The sequence below is a fragment of the Neoarius graeffei genome, chromosome 26 (genome assembly GCF_027579695.1).
Source record: "Neoarius graeffei isolate fNeoGra1 chromosome 26, fNeoGra1.pri, whole genome shotgun sequence".
NCBI lineage: Eukaryota > Metazoa > Chordata > Actinopteri > Siluriformes > Ariidae > Neoarius > Neoarius graeffei.
In genome coordinates, this window is record NC_083594.1 from 513,373 (window position 1) to 530,799 (window position 17,427).

The following is a 17,427-nucleotide window of genomic DNA, read 5'->3' on the forward strand; positions in this document are numbered from 1 at the left end:
GTTACATAAAACTTCCGAGTGAAAGAGTGTGAAGGCAAAAAACAAACCACATCACAGCCATCACCATCACTGAGGTCACTTCCTGTGTGTTTAATCAGACTCCATCTCCAAAAAGTTTCAAGTATTTATTTATTTAAAACACTGAACACAGAATGAAGAGAATGAGATCCAGACATAAACTAACACAATTTCAATATTAATGTCAAATGTAGGGCGGCACGGTGGTGTAGTGGTTAGCGCTGTTGCCTCACAGCAAGAAGGTCCGGGTTCGAGCCCCCGTGGCCGGCGAGGGCCTTTCTGTGCGGAGTTTGCATGTTCTCCCCGTGTCCGCGTGGGTTTCCTCCGGGTGCTCCGGTTTCCCCCACAGTCCAAAGACATGCAGGTTAGGTTAACTGGTGACTCTAAATTGAGCGTAGGTGTGAATGTGAGTGTGAATGGTTGTCTGTGTCTATGTGTCAGCCCTGTGATGACCCTGGCGACTTGTCCAGGGTGAACCCCGCCTTTCGCCCGTAGTCAGCTGGGATAGGATCCAGCTCGCCTGCGACCCTGTAGAACAGGATAAAGCGGCTACAGATAATGCAGATGTCAAATGTACAGTGTGTGTGTGTGTGTGTAAACAGTTCGTTATCATTTCACACATTTCTGTTATTAACTTTGCTGCATTTTGCTGCTTTTTCACGCCTCACTAAAACACACCTGTAAGAGTTTACTCTGATAAATCCCTCTGTTTGTGCGCACACACACCTTTACTACAGTGTTTAAACAAAACAACTTTTGATGTTTATTAATATCTTATTTATTTATTTATTTATTTAGTTAGTTAGTGCATTGGCACTGGACCCACAATTTTGGTATCGAACCAACCCTTGTGTGTGTGTGTGTGTGTGTGTGTGAGATCTTGATGACTCATGCATTAGAGAGACTCTTGCACTGTGCAGGATTTTATAGCTCGCTGTGTGTGTGTGTGTGTGTGTGTGTGTAAACTGTACACTAACTCGCTCAGGCAGAAACCTGATGCTGCGCGTCTGGAAGAAATGATGGAGGGATGAACGAAATGGAAAGAGGAAGAATATAAAACAGGAGTGATGGAGAGATGTTAGAGGAGGTGTAGATTCAGATTCAGCTCCAACACCAGCTCTCCTTCACACAGCCACATCACCAACAATCACTAAATAATCACCAAATCAGTGTGAAATGAGCGGCGGCGGCGGCGGCTCTCCTGCAGCTGGAACACACACACACTCCTACACACACACACACACACACACACACACTCCTACACACATTTTTTTCGCGGTTCCGCTCAGTGCGTAACACACACACGCAGTGATGATGATGATGAAGGTGGTGTGAAGGTGCTGGTACCTGTGAGGGACTCAGTGCGCTGTAAGGCTGGGATTACTCCTCCGATTCTCCTCCATACTCAACACATCCTCCTGCAGCGCTCAGGGTTGCCACATCCACCAATAACACCCCACACCCCCACAGCACCGCAGTGGACCAGCCCAGTTCCGGGGGCGGGGCCTCACACACACAGGGGTCCAACAGACTCATTTACATATTAATTAATTACTCGTGCACAGTTTAACCGAATCCTGAAGGTCAGTTGAAGATCAGCACATGGGAAATGATCGTTGAGTCGTTTTAGACAATAATGACGACTTGGTTCTCTTTCCATAAGCTTTACTGAACAACGTTTCAATTCAACTTCCACATATAACATGAGGTCGCCCTCTAGTGGCCCGGAAACCTATTACCCGTGACCTCCACAGGTCAAATCCAAAAACAATACAATATTTATTAGATTACACCACAATGATAAAGGAGGATTTTCTGAAGGAACCTGAAACGGAAGTGAACAGAAGAGAACGGAGTGGAACAGAACAAACGTTTATCAGATCAGAAATATTTCAGTCCTCTGAACTCGTATATACTGCAGCGAAGAAGTGAGCGTCAGGGTTCGAGTGCAGGAAAGTCACTAATCACCGCTCTAAAACTCACGGGGTTAGTTGCTCTGCTCTTTTTTAAATAAACTAATCACCAAACTCGAATGTGAACCCACCCTGCTGAGGCGGAGTCACCCCGGGGCTGGCACCAATCACTCACAGGGCCATAAAGCAAACAGTTAAAGTGGAATAATAACCTTCACAAACTGAAAATAATCTGAATTTTTCAGCACAGAAAAATAAATGTATAATAAATGATGTATGATATACAGAACCAAACAAAAGTTTGTGCACCCCTTCTAATTCAGTGTTTTTTATGTTTATGAATTAAAAGTCACTTCCTGTCTTAAAGTAATGATAGATGTCGTTTCTCTTTACTCAGTTGTTCAGTTCTTGATATAATATGCATTACTACAGTTGTGGAATCGGGCTATTTACTGTATGTTTATTATTTACTGTTTGATCTCAAACGCATTAAGAGGGTAAGAAACTCGTCCACTAATGACCTTTGGATGAGACACAGCTGTTAATTGAAAAGTATTCCAGGTTCCAGTCCCTCATGAAGCTGGTTGAGAGAATGCCAATAGTGTGTAAAGTGTCATCAAGGGAAACACTGGATACGCTGAAGAATCTAAAATATCAAACATATGTTTGTTTACCAGATAATTCCAGATGTTATTTCATAGTTTTGATGACTTCAGTTTTGTTCTACAATACAGAAACACCCATCAGTGAGTAGAGTAGGGATGTACAAACTTTCGACTCCTACTGTGTGATGTATAATGTACGGGGCCTGCTGGGTAAGTGATGAAGTGATTATTGGTCACAAATATTAAATAGCTCATTGAAATTTAAGTTTGAATAATGCAGATTTTATGGTCACTGGCTGCTCTGATTGGCTGTGATGCAGTAACTCTCTCCTGATGAAAATATTCATTTAAAAAAACACACCATAAGGCAGAACAGTATTTATCAGGAGAATGGGATTAAAGCGCAGAATGAAGTGTACATACCTGGCAACCCTGCAGTCAATTGGCGGGCTTTCGCAGCTGCTTCCTTTCCTATTGGCTATTCCAAATGTCAATCACTCTGAGAGGAGGCGGAATTAAAGTAACCGCCGAACTGAGAGCAAATAATAATAATGATAATAATAATAATAATAATGCTTATGGCACACCTAAAGACTGACACACTGCTGAAACAGTCACATTTAAACATCAGAAATATTAAATATAACACTGTGTGTATTCAAATATCTGATATTCTGATAAAATACTGAATCAAGTCTTTATTCTTTAATTTGATTTTCAACACTTTTATAAACATCAGGATTTTCGTTCAGACACAAATTAAATGATAAATAACCAAAAAACGAATAAACATCACATTAACACTAAAGTTCAACTGAACAAAAAATATAACTTTTATATTTTTTTTCAACAGAGAAGTTTCAGTTTCTGCAACTTTACACATGTAAATTATTTGAATAAGAGGAAGAGCTCGATATTTTACAGCAAACACAGTCTGTTTTTATACATGCAGGAAATTAAAATCATGAACATTAATTACACTTTAATTTGAATTAATTATCCTCAAACACACAAACAACAACCGGTGTAACAATATTTATACAACATTATTTAAATAGGAGCATTCAAACACACATCTACAACACCTGTCTGTGTGTGTGAGAGAGAGAGAGAGAGAGAGAGTGTGTGTGTGTGTGTGGACTTGTTATATAGTGAGGATCAGAATGTGTTTTTAGGACATTTTTGTGAAGTGAGACATGTTTTCTGGTCCTCACTTCTTCAAAGAGCTGTTTCAGGATTGAGGCTCAGTTTTAGGGATCAGTACAGAATGAGGCTTAGGGCGGGGTTAGAGTAAGGGGCGGGGTTAGGTATTTAGCTGTGATGGTTAACCTAAAGGGCTACGGAATGTATTGTGTCAATGAGAGTCTCCACAAAGATAGGAGTGAGTGCGTGTGTGTGTGGGGTGAAGAAACATGGAGTGTGAGAATCTGACAGCTTTCTTCTTCATGACTCTGATTATAAACCGTGTTCAGCTTGCTTACTCGGGTTAGTTATGCTACTGTAGCTCACCTTTAGCTATAAAAGTGAACACAGCTCAATTTATTACATCGAAACAAATAAAATTCGTGAATTCTAGCATTCAGGATGGAGCCAAGATGGCCACCATTCTATTAAAACCATTCATCGTGACTTTAATAGTTTGGGACAGACCCAAAATAGCAGCAGCTGTAAAAGTGCTGACTCATGGTGAAGTATGGTGTGCGTGGAGAAGTGGGAGGTGAAGAGATGGACTGCGGATCAGAACAGGACTCATGACGCTTCATCATCGTTGATTTGTTTCCAGTTCACATTTACGCACTTGTTAACGCGGTTGTTCTACCAGTTAGCGCTGTCCCACGCCTCTTCATCAGCTTTAGGGCTCTTCTTGGTCTTGTTGTCTCCACCGTTCTCCCAGTGGTTCTCCCAGTTCTCCCAGCTGTCCCCAGTGCTGTGTTTGTTGTCGGAGCCCCAGTTCTCCCAGCTGTCCGAGCTCTTCTTCCCACCCGAGTTCTCCACATGGGTCCAGCTCTCACTGCTTGGGGACTTCCTGGGCTTATTGTTAGCGTTGTTGCCAAACGAATCCCAGAAACCGTGATCGACGCCATCGCTGTTCTGATACCCGGCAGACTCGCTGTGATAATCATCACCCCCTGCAGGACTGGAAGAGTCAACACATTAATCCCCACTTTACACTAAACTATTACAATTCTATCATTCACTTTTAGTTTCTCTCTTTACTTTTATCCATTAAAATTTCAATCTTTATATTTGTACGTTTTTATTAAATCACATATACAGTCGTGTGTAAAAGTCTGAGTCACATGTAAAGAAATGCTGTTGACCAAAAACAATTTTAAAAAATAATGATGTTTCAACATTAAAAAATGCTATAAACAGTAATCAGTGAGCCATAATAAATGAAACAGAGTCAGTATTTGGTGTGAGACGACCCTTTACTTTAAAAAAAAAAAAATCTCTGTCTGAGGTCCAGTGAGGTCAGTTTTATGTGGAAATGATCTGTAGGTTTTCCTGAGCATCTTACAGAACCAGCCACAGTTCTTCTGGACACCTAGACTGTCACACTCACTTCTTCATTTTACACCAAAACCCAGCAGCCTTCATTATGCTTTCTTTTTCCGTCTGAAAAGTGTCTCTGATGGAATATGCTGCTCAGATACAAACCTTTTTCTGTAACATTTAATTTTGTGCTGGAAAAAAAAGAATGTTTGGACTCTAAAATGTTTTTGTACTGACTCGATAATGTACAAGTCATAAAATAGAAATCTATAACAAAAGTCTGGATGAAAAAAATAGGGGGACTAATACTTTTGCACAGTACTGTGTATTAAACATTTGTTACTATAATTAAAATGTATTTAATTACTACAGAAAAATTACAATTTAGTAAAATTCTAAACTGTACCAAAAGTAATTTATATTTTTATCTAAAATATTGAGTAAAAAGATTTGTATTTTTGTTGATATAAATATAGATTTAGTAAATATGATCAAGATAAATGAACTGAATTATTAAAATAATTAATGGCACATTTGTAGTAAACTGTCTGGGTTAAATAAATAAATTGTATATAATTTCTGATTTTTACTTTTTCACTATTTTTACCTTTTTCATTTTCTGAATTTTATGTTTATTATTTACACGATTGAGAACAGAATTAGTTTTGGACATTAGATAAATCTTTAACGCTTCAATATAAAGTTATTTAAAGAACCTTAATTGAAAATTTCATTTCTTTATGTTGAATAACATCACAATTCAGTAAAACAAAACATTAAATTAAAATATAAATAAAAGTCACCCATCAGCAGCTTCGCCTGGTTTTCCACTGAAGAATGAACTCATGTCCTTCCACCCTTTCACACCAGCCCCCTGAACCTGAAAAACACACACACTTAATAACTCACCAATAAAACCATGTCACTGAAACCCACTGAAGAGGATTTAATCTGCTCATTAACTCACCGTCACAGCATCCGCAGCACAAAGAAATAAAAACAAAAACATTATCATTTAAATTTTCAGTAATAATCAGCCACGGCCTGTTCCTCTGAGACGCCTGGACTTTAATCCAGATTTTATTTGGTCCTTAATGAAGCACTGCACTAACGAGCTCTCACCTACTTCCCCTAAACACTCCCAGGTCTAACGGCAGGAAAAAGATGCTAATCAGAGAGCATGCTAACTAGCTTTTTTGCTCTTCAGCTAGAATACTGGCTTGATGAAAAGGAAATGGTGTGAGTGCAGCATTGCATTGTGGGTAAATTTTGGTCCTGCAACCTGCAGTGATGTCGATTTAAAGGACTTTAAGGAAACGTTAGCAGGCCAGCACATTCAATCAAGGGGAAGTGAACGAGTGCATGGTGTAGGACTGAGCCAATTCTCTGCTCAGAGGAAGTGGGCGTGGCTCTCTGTGTCTCATACCTTGGAGGCAAAGTCACTGAAGCTGACGGTAACTTCATCAAACAACTTTCCATCTTTAACCTAAACGAGTCACGCACACACACACACGCACACAAATCATCCACTCAGCTCCACCTCACCACATTTACACATGCAAATCAGTTGTACATTCTGTTCCATCAGTTTAATTATAATTCATCATAAATGTGTGTGAATATTTAGCTGGGTTCCTGTGTGACTGACGTTTGTGTGAAATTAGAAAGAAATTCCACAAATCACCAAAACACCACAAGACCTCATGTGAAATTTAGTTAAAATATTTATGGCAAAGAAGCACTAACTGAAGATTTGAATAATTTATGATCTGATAGATTGCTTTATTAATGTATATTGATTCCTGAATCACCAAACCAATTCTTAAATCACTGAATTAAACATTAAATGAATCAGTGAGTCAACCACAAAGTGAATCACTGGATTAATGGTTAAATGAATCATTAAATGAATCAGTGAGTCAATAATTTAATGAATCAGTGAGTCAATGGTTAAGTGAAACATTAAATGAATCAGTCAGTCAGTGTTCGGGTTAGTTTGCAGCCCACCACCGAGTGAGTCACTCTGTGAGGATGAGTTCGTTAATTACCTTCTCCTGAGTGGGTTTGATAACACTTTGGTTTAAAGTTTGGCCTAACTCAGCCGCCTAGCGAGAGGGGAGAACACGCGTGAACATCATGTGAATATTCTGACATGAGAAATTATTCACTCTCTCTCTCACACCCCAGAAGCACAGTGAGGTGTTCATGTGCTGCAGATGGAGATTAAACCCCTGTGTGTGTGTGTGTTTGTCTTTTTTTGTGTCCATATGAAACATGACTGAGCCAAATTTCCCACAATGCCCTGCATGTGAGTCAACTGTTAATGTTCTCCACAGTGAAGATGGTTTCCAGTGTGCACTCCACCAAGGGGAAGTGGGCAAGGGTACATTAAAAACAGTAATGAAACAGCCATTCAGAGTCAAACATGATGTAATGAACACACAGCACTTCCCTAATTACATCAATTAACTCATTAACTAATTAAATAATTAAAAGTTTTCAGATTCGAACACACTTTACCCTGATTTTTCATATACTGTATATTTGTTTCTTTAATTTCTTAAATTTATGTTTAGCAATCTGCTTAAGGACGCATTTGACTGGCCAAGCAAAGCAAACAAACAAAAACAGAGACGTGTGATGATGACATTATGCTCGTGTTCACTGACGCACAGTGAAGCAGCCAAACACGACACTAACATCCAAACATCAATAACTCATGATGTAAACAAACAAACAAATAAAGACGAGGTGAGGAGAGGCGCTCATGCAGCAGCGGCAGTTTACCGGCTCTGGTGGCGGTTTATAACCTCTTAACTTTAATCCACAGAGAGCAGCAGGAAGTGATGTAACGCAACAGGAATTAACTTAATTAATTAAGTAAATAACTACACCACACACACACACACACACACACTCATTAAACATCACTTTTAGTCACTGAGGTGTGACTCACACTGTACTGTAAGATCACAGGAACGGCTCAGGTAAGGGCCCTAAGAAACATGCAGCCTACCTAGGGGCCTTCTCCTGAGTGTCCTTCAGTGGGACATCATTAACACTTAATAATGATGTTACTTAACACTATAATAATAATAATAATAATAATACATTATTATAAATTACTACCTCGCCCAGGACAGAGTCCACCAGGGGGCGAGGTATTGTTTTCAGTTGGGTTTCTTTCTTTCTTTGTTTTTTTTTGTAAACGACATTACGGGAAAACGGCTGAATTAATCTTCATGAAACTTTTAGGATAGATGGGCATTGGTCTCAAATAGACCTTCCAACATTTTGAGGGTCATCTGGTCAAGGTCACCAAAAAGGTCAAAATCGTTTTTGTTGTGTCTCCCGCCTCATATCGAGGCGCTAACCACGATGTCATTGTGCCGTAAGAATGTAAGAGAGTGTAACAGTCGCGCACTGCGCAGGTGCATACACATGTTCCGATTAAAATGGCCGGTGAGTGTACACAATTCGGTTCACCGATCGAAATAAATGGACTAAAGAAATCACTTTCAGACATGTTTATGCTTATTCCAGAGGGAAAGTGCGTTCCACTGAGCTCTAGTGCCGGGCCATTTCCGGGAAATAAGAGTTTGGGTCGTGGCGACAGCGTGTGTGTGTGTCAGCCTCGGCTCGGAGGGTTCAGTTTGGAAAACTATAAGAGGGAAGAGTAGAATAATATAAAAGTACAGACACTTGGTATATTTTACTTCTGTGATTTTTAAATTGTTCATTTTTGGATTACGCTTCATTTTTGTGGCTCCTGCCTCAGAGTAAATATGTATGCTGTATTTACTGTATGGACATGGGATCAGAAAACTATTTTATTTATAAGCCACATGGACCCATAGGGGACCGATTTTTTTTCACGATATCTTCCTTCATATTCATCATAAGTGCTACCGGGTGAGGTTTGTTTTGCCTGGAAACACTTATTATTATTATTATAGTAATAATAATAAACAAAACAATAGTGTGTGTGTGAGCGAGGAAGAGAGAGAGAGAGATACGGTGATATACTAATCAGCACACGTCAAACTAAATCTCCAAACGTTTACACACAGCACATTTTAGAGTTTAATTTCTCTTGAATTAATCATTAAAATCTTATGAGTTTGTTGTCTGTGACCGGGTTTACACCTGAACACTGATCAGTGAGATCATCTCTCTCTCTCTCTCTCACACACACACACACACTATAAACATTACACTGTGAGACCATCACGATTACAGCACTGTTACACACACACACACACACACACACACACACACACACACACACAGTCAGAATCTGATCCATAAACACCACTACAGACACACAGTGTGTTAGATGTGTATGTTGGTGTGATACACACCTTTAGAGACGCCTGACTGGCCAGTTTCGCCGTCTGTAACACGACAGAAAAAAAAAGCTTTTTAAATACAGATTCCTCCAAAAGTACAAAAGGTCCAAAAATTAACGATCTGATTTATTTACACACCATACAACATCAAACATTTTTACTGTTTACAACACATCCAACTTTAAAACGCGTCCAAATTCTTACGTTATCTTTTGCAGCTGCTGCGAATTTACTGGCTCCAACTGTGAAACTGCTCCAGCCCTAAAACACACACACACACACACACACACACACACGTCAGTGGAGATGATGAGGCTGAGAGAGGGACCGAGTGTGTTTCGTGCTGTGTGTGAATCAGTACTGAGTAAATGGAGGACATGGCGTTATTGATGAAGTCATCTTCCTTTTTCGGAGGATTGGGCGTGTTCCCAAATCCCACATAACGATTCTCTTGAGCCCCGCCTCCTCCACTGTCCAATCAGAAACAATGACATCACAAAATTAATACTAGACATACTAAAAGATTTCATCAGTGAGGCTCTGAGGTTATTATTCCTCTAAAACATGTCCGTGTTAAAAAAAGGCGTATAAATGAAATAAAACTGTTAATAAATCAGTTTACACTCATTAACATGCATTAACACTAACACCAATTAATTCATTAAGGAATTAATTCAGGTCTTGATTTGTAGTCCTGAGGGAACAAATGTAATGAGTGCAGCAGAGTGATGACAGTGATTTAATTTGAGTAATAACACTGGGGAACACAGTTTTTGTTGAGTTTGGTCTGACAGCTGTTTGTAACTAATTTTTGGGTGCGGAATCCAAAACTGATCTCAGTTTTTCTCCATCACGTCAAGTTTTTGAACTATAGGATCCCCGTTTTCTTAAAAAAATATGAAAAATACTGTACTTAACAGATATGTGCTTGTTTAATAAAAATTTACAAATATTGACATACAATGAAATATGAAAGAAACAGGCATGACTGCAATGTTTAACACTTATGTTTTTACAAAGGATATGGCTACTGTAATTATAATTGTGTGCAAGAAGAAGAAACCTTTATTTGTCACATGCACACTTCAAGCACAGTGAAATTCATCCTCTGCATTTAACCCATCTGAAGCAGTGAACACACACACACACCCCCAGAGCAGTGGGCAGCTATACTACAGCGCCCGGGGAGCAGTCAGGGGTTCGGTACCTCGCTCAAGGGCACCTCAGCCCAAGGCCGCCCCACATCAACCTACTGCATGTCTTTGGACTGTGGGTGAAACTGGAGCACCCAGAGGAAACCCACACAGACACGGGGAGAACATGCAAACTCCGCACAGAAAAGCCCTCGCCGGCCACGGGGCTCGAACCCAGAACCTTCTTGCTGTGAGGCGACAGCGCTAACCACTACACCACCGTGCCGCCTGTGCAAGTAGTTAAGGTAAAAATTTACGTTTATAGCTCTTTCTGGAGTGTTCAACTTGAGGACTATTGCATTTAATGCTTCACCAATAGTCAGCCATCATATGTACATCCCATCTACCCTGATAACATTCTTCCATAACCTTCAAATAGTCTTACTACAGCTAATCAGTGGAATTTTGCTTATCTGGAGGGTAAACTGTGGAGAAAAAACTTGACATGCTAGAAAAAAACTGACTGCAATTTTGGAATCAGCATGCCAATTTTAGTTTTAATCAGCATAAAAATCTAACTCAACAGAACATTTTTTTCAAATTGTTCCCCAGTGTAATTAAAGTAATGAATAAACTGTTAATAAACTGTGTCTATAATGCGGTTATTAAGAGCAGAGTGTTCTAAACTGACCCTTGGTAAGAGTTCACATCGTCACTGAGCCAGTCCTCAAACGCTTTATCAGAGTGTGAGGATGTGTGAGCCGAACCTGCTGCACTGCTGTAACACACACAATCCAAACTATAAAGCATTAATGAGATTCAGAAAACAAACAGCAGAAAAAAACAACTCCAGGTTAAGTTTGTTACACATGCGCACACACATACTATCTCTGGTGTAGTCACAGAAGTGTGTGTGTGTGTGTGTGTGTGTACACTCACCGGTGTGATGATGAGAGTGTGCTCTTGGGTTGAGGAGGAGTCCAGTTTTTAGCAGGAGAGTTTTCAATTGACCATTCTTTACCTTCTGCCTCAGTCGCCACCTATCTCACACACACACACACACACACACACACACACACACACACACACACATCTAGCATCACACACATGCAAAAACCTCTGATTTTGTTTCATGCATTATAACATGATCTTAATATTTTTTTACATGAAGTTGTGATGAGTGTGTCTGAGTGAAGGGTGTGTGTATCTCACTTTGTCCCTGAACAGTGCTGCAGCTCGGCTGTTGTATTTTTCCTGTAAGCTCCAGTTGGGGTTGTAGTCGTCCTGCAGCTCCAGAAACAGACGGAACTTCTCGTTTCCTCCAGTTTTCATCTTCTCCAGCTCCACATCCTTCCACTTATCCATCGACACCGAGCGCACAAAGCTGCAGTAACCACACCCAGAGGAGCACATGCTACATCACCTGTCTGCCTCTCTCTGTCTCACCCTGTCTTGCTGTCTTACTGTCTCATGTGTCTTTCTTTCTTTCTCTCTCTGTGTGACTGACCTGAGGTGAACACCAAGTCCTCTGTGTTTCCCAGAACATTCCAGACAGATCCATATTCCATATGTGACACTTACCCACTGAGGGTTAAATGCCCCACACTCAAAACACACCTGGAAAAAACACACACACACACACACACACACACACACACACACACACACACACAGTGTATAATCGAGATGATGTGACTAAAGTATCATTTTGACTCATTTGATGTCTGTTGTTTATTCATGCTTACAGATATAAAAGACTGTACAGTAATCTCACTGTAACCCTTCAATCTAACTAACATCACTGTAACCCTGTAACTGTGCTGCTACACTGTAACTTCACTGAAGCACTGTTACCTCACTGTTACCTCACTGTTACCTCACTGTTACCTCTCTGAAGTTAGGGTTATCCTGTGGACTAATGAGCTGTAATCCTGTAACCTCACGGTCAGCTGTGATTTTGTTGGACTCTCAGTGTCCCTGTGAAATGGTGATAAAGTTTTTCATATTAAATGTTTGTAAAGTGCATTTATACACACATTATTTCCATCATCAGTCCTGACTTCCTTCAGAACACGTCGGGTTCGAGGACTTGCCATCTGTACAACACACACAAAAAAACCCTTAAACAACAAATAATAATAATAATAATAATAATAAGTAAAATCTTATAAATGTAAGTGTGAATGTGGATGTTTGCTGGTCGAGTTGAGGAATAATTTCTCAGTAATCTAAGTAATATAATAATAATAATAATAATAATAACGGAGTAAAAGATCAGATCAGGAGGTGAGAGAGTTACCTGGAGATCTGAACACACCTGACCAAAGTGGAGAGTGAAGCTGATACAGTCGGTGGTGTGGACAACACTCTACTGAACCCTGTGTTTAACTACAGTGATGATTTTATCTCTGAACACTGAGTGTGAATAAAATCACCTGAACAGGATGAAACTCAGAGCAGATTAAAGTTCACCATAAACTCCACATTAATGTTCTCACTGCCTTTCTTCAGCTTTTACACAATCACAGGAAACTGGTGTTACCAGCACTCAGCCCTCACACACTGGAACCCTCACACACTGAACCCTCACACACTGAAACCCTCACACACTGGAACCCTCACACACTGAAACCCTCACACACTGAACCCTCACACACTGAAACCCTCACACACTGGAACCCTCACACACTGGAACCCTCACACACTGAAACCCTCACACACTGAAACCCTCACACACTGAAACCCTCACACACTGAACCCTCACACACTGAACCCTCACACACTGAAACCCTCACACACTGAAACCCTCACACACTGAAACCCTCACACACTGAAACCCTCACACACTGGAACCCTCACACACTGAAACCCTCACACACTGAAACCCTCACACACTGGAACCCTCACACACTGGAACCCTCACACACTGGAACCCTCACACACTGAAACCCTCACACACTGAACCCTCACACACTGGAACCCTCACACACTGAAACCCTCACACACTGAAACCCTCACACACTGAAACCCTCACACACTGAAACCCTCACACACTGAAACCCTCACACACTGAACCCTCACACACTGAACCCTCACACACTGAAACCCTCACACACTGAAACCCTCACACACTGAACCCTCACACACTGAAACCCTCACACACTGAAACCCTCACACACTGAACCCTCACACACTGAAACCCTCACACACTGAAACCCTCACACACTGAAACCCTCACACACTGAAACCCTCACACACTGAAACCCTCACACACTGAAACCCTCACACACTGAACCCTCACACACTGAAACCCTCACACACTGAACCCTCACACACTGAAACCCTCACACACTGAAACCCTCACACACTGAAACCCTCACACACTGAAACCCTCACACACTGAAACCCTCACACACTGAAACCCTCACACACTGAAACCCTCACACACTGGAACCCTCACACACTGGAACCCTCACACACTGAAACCCTCACACACTGGAACCCTCACACACTGGAACCCTCACACACTGAAACCCTCACACACTGGAACCCTCACACACTGAACCCTCACACACTGAAACCCTCACACACTGAAACCCTCACACACTGAACCCTCACACACTGGAACCCTCACACACTGGAACCCTCACACACTGAAACCCTCACACACTGAAACCCTCACACACTGAAACCCTCACACACTGAAACCCTCACACACTGAAACCCTCACACACTGAAACCCTCACACACTGAAACCCTCACACACTGAAACCCTCACACACTGAAACCCTCACACACTGAAACCCTCACACACTGAACCCTCACACACTGAAACCCTCACACACTGAAACCCTCACACACTGAAACCCTCACACACTGAAACCCTCACACACTGAAACCCTCACACACTGAAACCCTCACACACTGAAACCCTCACACACTGAACCCTCACACACTGGAACCCTCACACACTGGAACCCTCACACACTGAAACCCTCACACACTGAAACCCTCACACACTGGAACCCTCACACACTGAAACCCTCACACACTGAAACCCTCACACACTGAAACCCTCACACACTGAAACCCTCACACACTGAAACCCTCACACACTGGAACCCTCACACACTGGAACCCTCACACACTGAAACCCTCACACACTGAACCCTCACACACTGGAACCCTCACACACTGAAACCCTCACACACTGGAACCCTCACACACTGAAACCCTCACACACTGAAACCCTCACACACTGAAACCCTCACACACTGAACCCTCACACACTGGAACCCTCACACACTGAAACCCTCACACACTGAAACCCTCACACACTGAACCCTCACACACTGAAACCCTCACACACTGAACCCTCACACACTGGAACCCTCACACACTGGAACCCTCACACACTGGAACCCTCACACACTGAAACCCTCACACACTGAAACCCTCACACACTGAAACCCTCACACACTGGAACCCTCACACACTGAAACCCTCACACACTGAAACCCTCACACACTGAACCCTCACACACTGAAACCCTCACACACTGAACCCTCACACACTGGAACCCTCACACACTGGAACCCTCACACACTGGAACCCTCACACACTGAAACCCTCACACACTGAAACCCTCACACACTGGAACCCTCACACACTGAAACCCTCACACACTGAAACCCTCACACACTGAACCCTCACACACTGAAACCCTCACACACTGAAACCCTCACACACTGAAACCCTCACACACTGAAACCCTCACACACTGAACCCTCACACACTGGAACCCTCACACACTGGAACCCTCACACACTGAAACCCTCACACACTGAAACCCTCACACACTGGAACCCTCACACACTGAACCCCTCACACACTGAAACCCTCACACACTGAAACCCTCACACACTGAAACCCTCACACACTGAAACCCTCACACACTGGAACCCTCACACACTGGAACCCTCACACACTGAAACCCTCACACACTGAAACCCTCACACACTGAACCCTCACACACTGAAACCCTCACACACTGAAACCCTCACACACTGAAACCCTCACACACTGAAACCCTCACACACTGAAACCCTCACACACTGAAACCCTCACACACTGAAACCCTCACACACTGAAACCCTCACACACTGAAACCCTCACACACTGAAACCCTCACACACTGGAACCCTCACACACTGAAACCCTCACACACTGAAACCCTCACACACTGAAACCCTCACACACTGAACCCTCACACACTGGAACCCTCACACACTGAAACCCTCACACACTGAAACCCGATCAGCTTCCCTCTGATGAAATAAAGATGGAGTTTAATGAAAATGCAGCAGAGTAAATGCAATAAATTGGAGTCGCGCGCGCACCTGATCACTGATGAAGAGCCGCGCTGAGGAGGAGGAGGAGGAGCCGCTTCTGAGATAAAGGAGCGAAGTTAAAGACGAATCTCTAAAATTATTCCGCTTTATGGCTCACTGTGAAACCCTGAGTCTGTACATTAAACCTCAGGACGCCGGAACGCAGATTTACTGTTTCTGCTTTGCTGCGTTGGCAGTACAGAACCCGTGTGTGACGTCACACCGGCAGCGGAAGTGAATTCCTGTCATTCATTTCAGTCAGCTGTGGGCTGTTTGTTTTCACTTCCGGATTACGGACTGTAACTATTTTTACGCTTTATATATATATATATATATATATATATATATATATATATATATATATATAATTTTTTGTCAACTACCTTGAAATAAAGAATCTTTTTGTTTGTAATTTTCTATGACACATGCCAGCGTTGAGCTCAATGTGTGTTATCTTCGCTAAAAATTAAGCTAGCTTGTCTGCATTAATCTCCTTATAATCAGGTATTAATAGAAATTTTCTCTACTTTAATATTTATTTATTTATTTATTTTATTTTTTTTTTAAAGGCTTTTGCGTCTGAAAGTTAACTTGCTGTGCTAATTTCACCCGGCTCCAAACTGGCCAGCCCGTCGGGTGCAGCTGGAGGACCCGGATAAGACGGAGAGCTCTGATTGGTAAAAGACGAACCATCGCGTTGCGAGGATTTACATAATTTTATTTTCAAATATATGCATATATTTCTAACATCGGATGCATCTACTATTCCGTTATATCACAGAGGGTAAATCAGGAACACTCATAAACCAATCTGAGTTTTATTAACGAAGCCGGGTCTTTCGTCCTACTGCGAATGTACTTCCGGTATGACGCACTGAGCTCGATATAAAATGTGAAGCGCTCAGTCTGTTCCCCGCTGGAGAGACGAGGGAAGCCATCTGGCCGCCATCTTACCACTCCCATCGCGTGTATTTGGCCCAAATTTGCCCCAAGAGAAGTATCACTGAATTTTCCCCCTTTCATTACCTCCTCTTATTTTCTCAACTTTACCCACATTCCTTACATCTCATCACACTCCCCTTCACTGTGATTGTTTTCTTTCCTTTTCCAGTTCAGTCTCTGATCCTTTTTTCTTAACGGCGCTTTTTTTTTTACTACTACAGTTATTTTTACAGAGATTATTTCAGTTTTTCTCTATACAGTGTACCATTCTCTTTCATATATTCCTTTTATATATATATATATATATATATATATATATATATATATATATATATGGAAGAAGAAATATATGAAAGAGGAAGGTTATATAATATTATATTCTATATTATAATAAAATAAATTTTGTGTATACATGTATATCTTTTTTCAATAGTTACAGATGAAATGTCTGTCCACAACCTTTGACCTGATGATTTGTACAGTTCACTGCTGCACATGTAGGTATTTTTCTTCTAATTTTTCTCACCAACTGCATAAATAACTTATCCAATTTTTTATCGCTTCCAGTAGTCTAAATGACA

At 41.5% G+C, this 17,427-nt stretch overlaps 1 protein-coding gene across 3 annotated transcripts; it reads right to left on the reverse strand.

Annotated features, from left to right (window-relative positions):
- Positions 1–3,385: 3,385 nt before the first annotated feature.
- arfgap1 (ADP-ribosylation factor GTPase activating protein 1) lies at positions 3,386–16,122 on the reverse strand. Of its 3 annotated transcripts, XM_060911012.1 has the most exons (13): positions 15,914–16,122; positions 12,551–12,610; positions 12,022–12,131; positions 11,727–11,898; positions 11,454–11,554; positions 11,206–11,292; positions 9,743–9,851; positions 9,586–9,642; positions 9,394–9,426; positions 7,081–7,137; positions 6,459–6,518; positions 5,836–5,912; positions 3,386–4,673 (listed from the first exon to the last, which is right to left on the reverse strand). In XM_060911012.1, the coding sequence occupies exons 2-13, from the start codon at positions 12,608–12,610 to the stop codon at positions 4,352–4,354; spliced, it is 1,245 nt and encodes a 414-aa protein (XP_060766995.1). In that variant the 5' UTR covers positions 15,914–16,122; the 3' UTR covers positions 3,386–4,351. The 3 variants fall into 3 exon arrangements, with proteins under 3 accessions (XP_060766995.1, XP_060766996.1, XP_060766997.1); XM_060911013.1 differs by lacking the exon at positions 7,081–7,137; XM_060911014.1 differs by lacking the exons at positions 6,459–6,518; positions 7,081–7,137.
- Between the last annotated feature and the right edge of the window lie 1,305 nt (positions 16,123–17,427).